This window comes from Hylobates moloch, unplaced genomic scaffold (assembly GCF_009828535.3).
Source record: "Hylobates moloch isolate HMO894 unplaced genomic scaffold, HMol_V3 SCAFFOLD_14, whole genome shotgun sequence".
NCBI lineage: Eukaryota > Metazoa > Chordata > Mammalia > Primates > Hylobatidae > Hylobates > Hylobates moloch.
Genome location: NW_026652289.1, coordinates 86,081,997 through 86,093,998, shown reverse-complemented (window position 1 = coordinate 86,093,998; position 12,002 = coordinate 86,081,997). Strand labels below are relative to the sequence as shown.

General features: G+C 37.0%; 1 protein-coding gene and 1 long non-coding RNA gene across 21 annotated transcripts in view; one reads left to right on the top strand and one right to left on the bottom strand.

The window, feature by feature from the left end:
* Positions 1–9,263, top strand: part of UBE3A (ubiquitin protein ligase E3A) — a 101,600-nt gene extending 92,337 nt beyond the window's left edge. For all 10 annotated transcript variants that reach the window (XM_032175114.2, XM_058428071.1, XM_058428070.1 and 7 more), the window contains 2 exons: positions 6,837–6,980; positions 7,808–9,263. In XM_032175114.2, coding sequence (XP_032031005.1) covers positions 6,837–6,980; positions 7,808–7,928 — 265 coding nt within the window. In that variant the 3' untranslated portion in view covers positions 7,929–9,263. The remainder of the gene's footprint in view (positions 1–6,836; positions 6,981–7,807) is intronic.
* Positions 1–12,002, bottom strand: part of LOC131380643 (uncharacterized) — a 139,108-nt gene that overhangs the window by 72,590 nt on the left and 54,516 nt on the right. Inside the window, exon 11 of one of the 11 annotated variants that reach the window (XR_009209899.1) lies at positions 10,004–10,042. The exons of 9 other annotated variants lie outside the window; for them this stretch is intronic. This is a non-coding gene — a long non-coding RNA (uncharacterized LOC131380643). Of the gene's footprint in view, positions 1–10,003; positions 10,043–11,907; positions 11,939–12,002 lie in introns of those variants that run through there. One more of the 11 variants, XR_009209900.1, reaches the window with a different exon arrangement.

The window sequence follows — 12,002 nt, the reverse complement described above, 5'->3', positions numbered from 1 at the left end:
TCTGCTACTGAGAAATTCTTTTTGTTTTTCTCTTTCTGAAGATGACTTTATTTTCCCTTTATTCCTGAAGAATAGTTTTATTTATGCTATTTGGGGTTCGATCAGCTTCTTGAAGCTGTAAGTTTGCGTCTTTTGCCAAACATGGAAAATTTTCAACCATTATTTCTTCAGGTGTTCTTTCAGCGTCACTCTTTTCTCCATTCTAGGCCTCTAATGATACAAATGTTGAGTCATTTGTTATTGTTCCACATGTACCTGAGGCATGGTTCATTTTTCAGTCTATTTTCTCTCTTGTTCAGATTTCTGTCCTTTGTCATCTTCACTCTACTGTTGAGCCCATCTAATGATTATTTTTCTCCTATTGTATCTTTTAGGTCTATAATTTCCATTTGCTTTTTTTTCCTTGTAACTTCTGTTTCTTTGCTGAGATTTTCCATTGTTTCGTTTTTGAAACAGTAGAACTTGTAATTGCTTGTCAAATCATTTCTCTGATGGCAGCATTAAGATCCTTGTCAGATAATTTCAGCATCTTACTCATCCCAGTGTTGGCGTTGATTTTCTTTCCTTCATGTAATTTTCCTGGTTCTTGGTATGACAGATAATTTTTGGATTGTGTCTCGGACATTTTAGTTATTATATCAGGAGACTGTACTTTTTAAAAATTTTAACTTCAGTAGTAACCTGTTAAGGTCTACCATGTAGGTACTAGCATATATTTGTGGGCTGTGGTTCCAATGACCATTTTTCAGAGACTTTGTGGTGCTGTTTCGGTTTGTTGGTTTTATCTCAGTCCACTGGCGCTCGCACTGGTTCCTAGTAGTGCTGCTTGAGGGGGCTTCTCCAGGCTGAGCTGCGCAGAGTGTGTTTGGGTGAGGGAAGAGCACCCCCACTAGATTTTCGTGAGCTGGAGAGTGCTTCCTGAGCCTTGTGCCTGTTGTGGCAGGCTCCCCCTTGCTGGTGTTCCTGGCAGTGCTCCTGACCACATTGTGTCCCTGGGCTGTGGAACACTTGCAGGAAAGGTGAACACTGCCAGGACCAATTGTAGCAGAATTCCTCCTGCCAGTACACAACAGCAACTGTCTCTGGACCAGCAAGGACAGTCTCAGGCATGGCTTTCTTTCTTTTTAAGATATTTTTTCTGCCTTCAGGTTCTGGTATTATTGTTCTGTTTCATTCACCTTTATGTTTCTTCTAGTTTAGTTTTAGTTTCTTTGTATTTGATGTGATTTTTTTCCTTGCATATCTAATTACTCCTGAGTTGTGTCATGTCTTCCTTTTCTTCAGTTACCCTCATTCAGAAATTTCCCATTTCTAATGATTTGTTATTTTTTAAATTCTTTTTAGCTCAGTTTGAAATTTGTTGACGGTTTTCATGTTTTATTTGCATATTGTTTGGTGTACTTTGATTTTCTGTAGGGACACCATTCTCATGTATATGCACATACTCTTTCTCTAATAATTACACTGTTTCACTCTGTTCTGTTGGTTATTTATTTTTGTGTGTGTGTGTGTGTGTGTGTGTGTGAGTGAAATGAGTTTCTCATACTTGCACAAGGGAGAGATGGGCCAGGATAACTTTTCTCGCTTTTTAGGGACGGGGAGAAGTCTGTGTTTTTGTAAAATGGTCAAAAATATGCCCTTTTGCTTTCTGAAACTGCCTTCTTTACTCCTCTACCCCACACATATATTTGAACTTTTTTGGTCTTTATTACTGATCTGGTCCATTTGGAAGTTATTCCCAGAAGTTTTTCCTCAGTACAAGATTTGTTTCTAGGGGGGATTTGGTATTCGGGAGTTTTAAGGGCCCAGAGCTTACTACATCATGATCCCTTTGTAATCATCTGCAAATTAGATCCTGTAGAACTTTTTTAAACTTTAAGCCCTGTTTTCAGATTGGCCTGTGCTTTCCAGTGGGTTGGCAGTTGTTCTCAGGGCTGTAAGAAACCCAGTCAGTTACCTTCCATCTGCTTCCTTACTAACCAATCTTTTAGTTGTCAGAGCTTTGTTTCTGTCCAATTATATGTAATGGTTCATGGTTTTGTTGTAGATAATGTCTCTGCGTCTTTGGTTTTCTCATTCAGTTTGCTCTTTTTGTAGGGGAGGTTGGGAGGGAATAAAACAAAAAATAATAACAATAATAATAATAACTATGTCATTGCTATCATCATCTTTCCAGAACCTGCTACCTGCGCTTCACCTGATTTTCGTATTTATCAGTATCATTACCTTAATCTGTTATCTCATTGGGGATTGCAAAATGGCTGTTTGGGGAAAAAAAATTTCCATCTGCTTGTCCTACATATATACCTGGCATTCTTTTTTCGCATCATTAGGTGCCATTTGATTACCTTGAAAAACAGTTCTACAGAAAAGGCATGATAAAATAGATTCAAGGTTTTTAGAGGAAGGAGTTAATGTAATAACTTTAATAGTGACAATTTAATTTTGGCTTTTGGTTGGTTTTTGCTGCCTTTTTGAATATTACAAACTCATGAATGTTTTGTATTTAATACGTTTCACAGTCATTACTCTAAATGATATTCAAATTGCTTAGCCTTCGTGTGCTTTTAAAATGACCCTATTAGATTTTGAAATTTCTAGCTAATCTCAAACATTCATTCTCAGGCCTGGAATAAGTTATTTTTCCAATAAATCGTTGGAGAATGGCATTTAGAAGTCAGATTTTAGATGCAAAGTATGGCCTTTGCTTTTGAATGTTACTGCTTGAATGTTACTGCTTATCAGAGGACAGAACTAGGAAAATAATCTTCCTAGTGTATCCTGAGAATCATCCCACATCATTGCAAAGGTGTTTTCCATTTTGTTTTGTATGACTGAATACTGCTACTTTGTGTGGATGCAGCATAGCTTATCAATATTTATGGGCATCGAGGTTATTTTTAACCTTTTGCTGTTAGTACTAATGTCACAGTGAATCCTCTTAATGTTCATGCATTATTCCTTACATATGTAAGGTATCATTAAGATAAATTGTTAGAAGTGGGATTGTTGCATCAAATGGTAGATGCATGTATAATTTTGCTAGATACTGCCAAATTTTACTTCACAGAAAAAAAACATCTTGCATTCCCACCAGCAGTTTACAACAGTATCTCTTTTCTTAAAACTTGCCAAACAGAATGTGTTGTTAAATGTGGATGATTACTTATTTGCCGATTGAGAAATGGCATTTTACTATAGTTAACAATTTTTGAGTTTACCTCAATTATGAATGATGATGGACATTTTTTCTTGTACTTAAGAGCTGTTTATAGTTTTATATAGTCTTTTGCTCATTTTGCTGCTCAGCTGGTCGTTTTCTTCATTTTTAGAACCTTTAGATGTTAAGGAGATTAGTCCTTTAACGCTGGTAAATTTGCAAATATTTTTTCCCAGTTTGTCATTTGTCTTTTAACCTTGCTGATAGGATGTTTGCCAAATGAAAGCTTTTGTTTATGTAGTTAGCTATTAATCTTTTTCATTATTATGCTTTGATATGCATTTCTTTAGTTATGCTTATTTTATTCATTTTTTTGTTTTTTAATTTTCTAGAGTGTCTTCATTAGAAATTTTAGTCATACTGCTTCTTCTTTGGTCACCTTATAATAAAATTAGCCTTTATTTCCAAAGTTACCTTGCATATTTCTTCAGTATTTTTTAGTATTCTTATTTCTATTTAAGATGTGCTCATTTCTTTCTGAATTTGTATTTCCCATCACTGGTGGTCTGTCTTGTCTGCTGCTGCATTCTCCTTTTGTGTTGGAATGTGGTGTTACAGGTTTCCTGTTGTTTATGACTGAATTTTTCTGGTGTACTTCTGTCTACCGGGAAGTTTTGCTTCTCATTCACCAGACTCTTCCCATAATAACTTTATTTGGACTTCGGAATTCTGTTTTTCTTGTTTATGTTTCTATAATAGATGTTACTTTTTTCTGGATCTGTTATTACTAGACCTCATGGTGGAGCAGGGAGGAATTTTTGTGGCTTTAGGGGTCTTGGTTGAAGGGATCCCTCGTCTGTTGCTTTAGTAAGGGCAGAATCACCACTTTCTGAGTTTTCAGCTCCATGTAGCTTAATGAAGACTTTTTCATTGCTGCTTCCACCCCTTTACAGCCACTTAAGAGACACTTCTGCTTTCAAAGGTACCCCCCTTTCTTTCATGCATAGTGCCTTCCTGAGCCTGCCATTGCTGGACCCAAGTACTTTTCTGTAGTCCATCCTTTAACCACCCTGTTGCCAGTGCTCTAACCTGCTCTCAGTAGTGCTCTGTTGAGGGGCAGGTGGTGGAGGGCGTGGGGTCTGGCCTTTGGGTGATCCCTAATCAGTATGATTCTGCACAAGCCACTCTTCGATGTAGCTCCTGCTGGACCCTGCTCATTTCCCCACTTCTATGGTATTTGGAGTTTATTGCTCTGTCTCCTAGTTTTACTCTAGACCTAAGTCATAGGTTTTTTTTTTATTTCTCCCCTTTTTGATCTGGGTAGATCTTTAGAGATGTGAGTAGGATGTGATCGATACAGCCACCACTTTTATATGGAAACCTGGAAGCTTCTTCATGTTTTCTTCAGCTTTCTAAATAAATGCATTCTTATTTAATTCAAAATGTTAATGTAACACACATGACACTTATAGGAAGAGACGCATTTTGTTCCCTGTTTTCATTGTATAAAATTTTTAAAGGTTTCGCTTAAAAGACCAAAGAAACAGCTCCGTAATAATATAGCCAGACTGGTCATGGTGACGACTGCTAATCTGCCACTTCCTGCAGGGTCTGTCTCTGTTCTTCAGTGGTGCTCTTTGATCTACCTCCCTAGGTGTAGCTGGTTCAGTTAAGCTTCAGAGCCCTCCTGCAGTGTGAGGAGGCTTTATTACCACCCACTGCAGGGCAGCTTTTCTGCTATGTTGGAGGGTTCTGTGCTACAGCAGACTTGTTTTCTCTTGTCAGCCTCCCCAAAAGGAGTGTCATGAACTGGGGTCTGATTCCTCTCCTCCTTACCTGAGAGTTGTTCCTGCAAGTTTCATGTCCAGTTTTCTGTTGTTGTGTGTTTCTTTTTTGTTTTCTCTTGCTGACTGGTAGCTTCATAGAGGGGCAGGGAAGGGAAGTGGCAAGAGATTGGAGAAAGCCAAGAATTCTAATAAAACTTTTAATTTATTTCAGATAAATGGTGTTGCAGCAACAAAAATGCCAGCATTTTGGTAATAAAAATAGTATGTTGGAATATTAGAATATCAAAAACTAGAAAATTGTAATTACTGATTTGGGATGTGTGATGTTCTCTGCTAACATTCTGGAATTTTTTTTTTTTTTTTTTGAGATGGAGTTTTGCTCTTGTTTCCCAGGCTAGAGTGCAATGGTGTGATCTCAGCTCATTGCAGCCTCCGCCTCCCATGTTCAAGCGATTCTTCTGCCTCAGTCTCCCAAGTAGCTGAGATTACAGGCATCTGCCACCACACCCGGCTAATTTTTGTATTTTAGTAGAGACAGGGTTTCACCATGTTGGTCAGGCTGATCTTGAAGCCCTGACCTCAGGTGATCCACTGGCCTCAGCCTCCCAAAGTGCTGGGATTACAGGCGTGAGCCATCACACCTGGCTCTGGAAAGAACTTTCTAAATAAATATTAAAATGCATTTTATATTATATAAGCAACTAAAAATACTTTTAATTTTTTAAAAAATTTTTTAATCTTAACATTATTTAGCTATGGGCCAGGCGCGGTGGCTCATGCCTGCAATCCCAGCACTTTGGGAGGCCAAGGTGGGTGGATCACGAGGTCAGGAGATCAAGACCATCCTGGCTAACACGGTGAAACCCTGCCTCTACTAAACGTACAGAAAATTAGCCAGGCGTGGTGGCAGGCATCTGTAGTCCCAGCCACTTGGGAGGCTGAGGCAGGAGAATGGCGTGAACCCAGGAGGCGGAGCTTGCGATGAGCTGAGATCGCGCCACTGCACTCCATCCTGAGCGACGGAGCGAGACTCTGTCTCAAAAAAAAAAAAAAAAAATTTACTTAGCTATGAACTAGTGTATATATGTTTTATAGATGCTTGATTATTCAAGTAAACTTTGATTGCACTTTGAGCCTGTATTTCGTTTTTTAGAACTCAAACTAACGTTAAGTGTCATTAAAACATAGCTTTTATTACATAGATTTTAGGAATGCCACAGGATAAATCATTCTCTTAAAGTAACTGCATGTGGCAGAAATGTCAGAATAATTCTCCTCCATACACAGCACATATTACTTGTTAAAAGTATTCTAGTTCATGTAAAAATTGAACTTTTGTATTACTGCTATTAGGTATGTAGTTGTTTGCATTTGGGGCCAGTTGGTTGGGGCAGGGGGTCTTTTTTTCTTTTGTCCTTAATCTGTATCATTTTTTCCTCCCAAAGTTGAGTTAAAGGATGAGTAGACCAGGAGAATAAAGGAGAAAGGATAAATAAAATATATACCCAAAGGCACCTGGAGTTAATTTTTCCAAATATTCATTTCAGTCTTTTTCAATTCATAGGATTTTGTCTTTTGTTCATTACTGACTGCATAACGTGATTATACCATAGTTTAAATAGTCATTTCCTGTTATTACACACTTGGGTTTTCTCAATTTTTTACTATTGTACTAATATTTTACCATATGGTAATCTAAATTTTTATATATTCAGAGCTGTTTAAGATAAATTTGCTTGGAAATTATTAAATCACCAGAAGTGATATTATCCTGATATTTAACTTCCAAGTTGTCTCTTAATATAGTTTTAATGCAAATCATAAGCTTATATTAGTACCAGTCATAATGAATGCCAAACTGAAACCAGTATTGTATTTCTTCTCATTAGGGAGTTCTGGGAAATCGTCCATTCATTTACAGATGAACAGAAAAGACTCTTCTTGCAGTTTACAACGGGCACAGACAGAGCACCTGTGGGAGGACTAGGAAAATTAAAGATGATTATAGCCAAAAATGGCCCAGACACAGAAAGGTAATTATTAACTTGTGACTGTATACCTACTGAAAACCTTGCATTCCTCATCACACACATATGAACTGTCTTTATAGTTGCTAAGCACATTCATGATTTTATATACAAATCCCCAAATCATATTAGACAATTGAGAAAATATTTTGCTCTCATTGTGTGAGGAAACTTTTAAAAAATTGCCCTAGTTAAAAATTATTATGGGGGCTCACATTGGTTTGGAATTTTTCAAATTAGTATGATTCATTTACTTTTTTGATTCCCAGCTTGTTAGTTGAAAGCCATATAACATGATCATCTATTTAGAATGGTTACATTGAGGCACGGAAGATTATCATTCGATTATGCTAGAATCCCGTTATCAAATCATTTTCATAGTCATGTTGCCAGCAGTATTTCTAATAAGCATTTAAGAGCACACACTTTGAAATCTTGTAAAACAGGTTTGAATATTTTCTCCACCTTAGAGGAAGTTACTTAACTTCTCAGTGACCTAACCTCTAAAGTGCATTTACTGATGTCCTCTCTGTGGTTTCGTTGTGGAAAGATTTAGTTAAATGAACTGTAAGAATTCAGTACCTAAAATAGTATCTGGTATGTAGTAAAAACTCAATGGATACAGTATCTTTTCATCATCACTAGCTTTGAGTAATTTATAGGATAAAGACAACTTGGTAGTTACACAACAAAAAGTTTATGATTTGCATTAATGTATAGTTTGCATTGCAAACCGTCTCAAGTCTATACAATCTAAAAATAGGAGCATTTAATTCTAAGTGTATTTCCCATGACTTACTGTTTTCCTGTTTTTTCCCCTTTTCTCTATTTAGGTTACCTACATCTCATACTTGCTTTAATGTGCTTTTACTTCCGGAATATTCAAGCAAAGAAAAACTTAAAGAGAGATTGTTGAAGGCCATCACGTATGCCAAAGGATTTGGCATGCTGTAAAACAAAACAAAATAAAACAATAAAAGGAAGAAAAAAAAGAAAAAATTTTAAAAATTTTAAAAATATAACAAGGGATAAATTTTTGGTGGTGATAGTGTCCCAGTACAAAAAGGCTGTAAGATAGTGAACCACAGTAGTCACCTGTGTCTGCGCCTCCCTTCTTTATTGGGGACATGTGGGCTGGAACAGCAGATTTCAGCTACATATATGAACAAATCCTTTATTATTATTATAATTATTTTTTTGCGTGAAAGTGTTACATATTCTTTCACTTGTATGTACAGAGAGGTTTTTCTGAATATTTATTTTAAGGGTTAAATCACTTTTGCTTGTGTTTATTACTGCTTGAGGTTGAGCCTTTTGAGTATTTAAAAAATATATACCAACAACAAACAGAACTACTCTCCCAAGGAAAATATTGCCACCATTTGTAGACCACGTAACCTTCAAGTATGTGCTACTTTTTTGTCCCTGTATCTAACTCAAATCAGGAACTGTATTTTTTTTTAATGATTTGCTTTTGAAACTTGAAGTCTTGAAAACAGTGTGATGCAATTACTGCTGTTCTAGCCCCCAAAGAGTTTTCTGTGCAAAATCTTGAGAATCAATAAAGATGGAAGGGAGAAATTGGAATGTTTTAACTGCAGCCCTCAGAACTTTAGTAACAGCACAACAAATTAAAAAACAACTCATGCCACAGTATGTCGTCTTCATGTGTCTTGCAATGAACTGTTTCAGTAGCCAATCCTCTCTCTTGGTATATGAAAGGACAGGGATTTTTGTTCTTGTTGTTCTTGTTGTTATTTTAAGTTTACTGGGGAAAGTGCATTTGGCCAAATGAAATGGTAGTCAAGCCTATTGCAACAAAGTTAGGAAGTAAGTTTGTTGTTTATTATAAACAAAAAGCATGTGAAAGTGCACTTAAGATAGAGTTTTTATTAATTACTTATTACCTAGATTTTAAATAGACAATCCAAAGTCTCCCCTTCGTGTTGCCATCATCTTGTTGAATCAGCCATTTTATCGAGGCACGTGATCAGTGTTGCAACATAATGAAAAAGATGGCTACTGTGCCTTGTGTTACTTAATCATACAGTAAGCTGACCTGGAAATGAATGAAACTGTTACTCCTAAGAATTACATTGTATAGCCCCACAGGTTAAATTTAATTCAAAACATGTTAAACATTACTTTCATGTACTATGGAAAAGTACAAGTAGGTTTACATTACTGATTTCCAGAAGTAAGTAGTTTCCCCTTTCCTAGTCTTCTGTGTATGTGATGTTAATTATTTCTTTTATTGCATTATAAAATAAAAGGATTATGTATTTTTAACTAAGGTGAGACATTGATATATCCTTCTGCTACAAGCTATAGCTAATGTGCTGAGCTTGTGCCTTGGTGATTGTGTTAACTGATTACTGTAGATCAACCTGATGATTTGTTTGAAATTGGCAGGAAAAATGCAGCTTTCAAATCATTGGGGGGAGAAAAAGGATGTCTTTCAGGATTATTTTAATTAATTTTTTTCATAATTGAGACAGAACTGTTATGTACCATAATGCTAAATAAAACTGTGGCACTTTTCACCATAATTTAGTGGAAAAAGAAGACAATGCTTTCCATATTGTGATAAGGTAACATGGGGTTTTTCTGGGCCAGCCTTTAGAACACTGTTAAGGTACGTACGCTACCTTGATGAAAGGGACCTTCGTGCAACTGTAGTCATCTTAAAGGCTTCTCATCCACTGTGCTTCTTAATGTGTAATTAAAGTGAGGAGAAATTAAATACTCTGAGGGCGTTTTATATAATAAATTCGTGAAGAAATGTGTGCTCTTCAGTTCTCAAGTTTTATTATTATGGTATTAAAGTTCTACAATTGTAATAATGTATCCATATGACAAGTTTTAAAGTAATTGAAATAGGTTATCATCAGATATAGAATTCACGTCAAGTAGACTTATAACAGTCAAAATGAACCTACCCTTAAAATTTTAGAGGAAAAAAATCATCAGTTGCACAGAGTAGCTGCTCTAGCTTGCTTAATTATGCTGGGCATGTTGTCACTCCTCTTACTTTTGCTGCCTTTTCATTACTATTTAATGGAATGTCCCTGAACAATAAGGAAGAGCAAAACAGAAATTTTGACTATAGTGAATACTTCCTCTACCCCAAATGTTATGTTATAAAAGTACTTTTTTTGCCCAGATACTCTACTCTATTATAGATTTTGGTTTTCTTTGAATTAGACTTCAATCTCCAGGAAGCTCTGGAGGGGAAAAAAAGGAACCATAAACTAAAGTAACTGGTTTTCCAAATAAATGTACACTTTTTTTACCTTTTATTATTATAGAACATTTCAAACATAAAACATGCAAACAGCCTGCAGCCAGACTTTTCTGGACCTTGGCAGCTCCAGCAAATGAGCTGGTCATCCTAACCCTGGTTTCCTGAGACAACTACTTTTGGGGATGCTTGCTTGTATAGGGAGATAGATACATATCAAAAAGAAACTTGAAAAAGTCTTCAAACAGAACTTGCTGATGTTACTCATCCCTCCTTGGTACAGACATTCTGTTTGTTAGAACAGATGGTTGTAATGGGGCAGCATCACTCCCTGTTCCCATTAAAAACATGACCATTCTGAGATTTCAGGCCCCTTTTTGAGGAATTTTTCTCAAGAACTCCATACAAACTGTCAGAGGAAGAAATGTCGTCCCAAGACTAGTCCCTGTGTAGTCTTGATCCCTTTACCCCTTTACCTGCTTACTGTAATTTTTTTTTCTGACTTTCCACAGTGTCTAAGGGCCATCTGTACCCCTCCCACCCTTCCATGAGCCACTGTATAATCCAAAAACACACCTTCCATTTGCTCCCTCACTTGTCTCCTTTTACCTCAATAGTGTTAGTGTGTAAAGAATTGCCTGGGGAGGGTAGAGGGTTTTACAAGTACAGAGTCCCAAGTCTTTTCTCCCCTCCCTGTTGGTGGGTTGGCATTTGTTAACAGCCACTGCAAGATTTTGATGCAGGTGTGGGGTAGATATCACTATGAAAGGCTACTAATCCATGGTAGTTTCACTGAAAGTACAGTCTTCAAGGATCCTTATAACCTCCTCATTGCCAAAATCAGTAACATCTATAACCTTGACAACACCCTAGCTTGGGCTGTTGCTTCTCTGGCTACTTGTTTTTCCTTCCCCATTTACCCAGATTTTGGATGGATACTCCTCCAATTCTGCTTAAAGTCCTTACCTGTTCTTGCCGAGTTCTCTCTAGTCAACCTCAGTCACTCCCAAAGATTCTTCCCCAATTCCGTATCTTCTGCTCAGACCTGTCTCTAGGATTTCTGTTACCTCAAAGTCAGTAGGCCTAAAAACAAAATTCTTCATCTTGCATCTGTATCGACCATTCTTTGTTTCTTTTTAAGAAGTGTAACCTTCACCACAATCATCAAAATCTCTCATTCCTCAATTGTCACAGGTTGTCAGTTCTTTCCCCCTAAACCTCTCCCATCTTCCTTCTTTCTTTATACTGCCCTTACAGGTCCTGATCCTCTGACTCACCTGGACATTCTTAGCAGCTGCCTAATTTAACTCCCTAACTCTCATCTTCCTCTTCCAATCCTTTTCATTGTGCTAGAACACCATCTTGCTAATTTTAATATCCTCTACATTCAGTGCCTCCACAGATTGCCCCCTCACTGACCTTTCCAATTTGGCCTTGTGTTTGTTACACACTTTTCTTCCTGCATTCCTGCCCAGCATCTTCACTTGTTATATTTCTCAAATACTCTTCATGACCAGATTTTTAAAGTACCTCATCCATGAAGACTTCATCAACCCCCAAAGTACCTCCAATTCTTCCGTGGTAGCACAGCATAGTGGGGTACATTTCTTAGTTGAACAATGAGGAGTCACTGGGATTCTTATGGAGTGTCTTAGGGTCTCCTCTTGATACCCTTTCCACATTTCAATTAAGGAATTTTCTTTTTTTTTCTTCTAATCTTTTCCTGGAGTGTAAGTAAATTCATGGTAGAGATTGTCATTTTTTTTAAAAAGCCGTTTTGCCTTTCA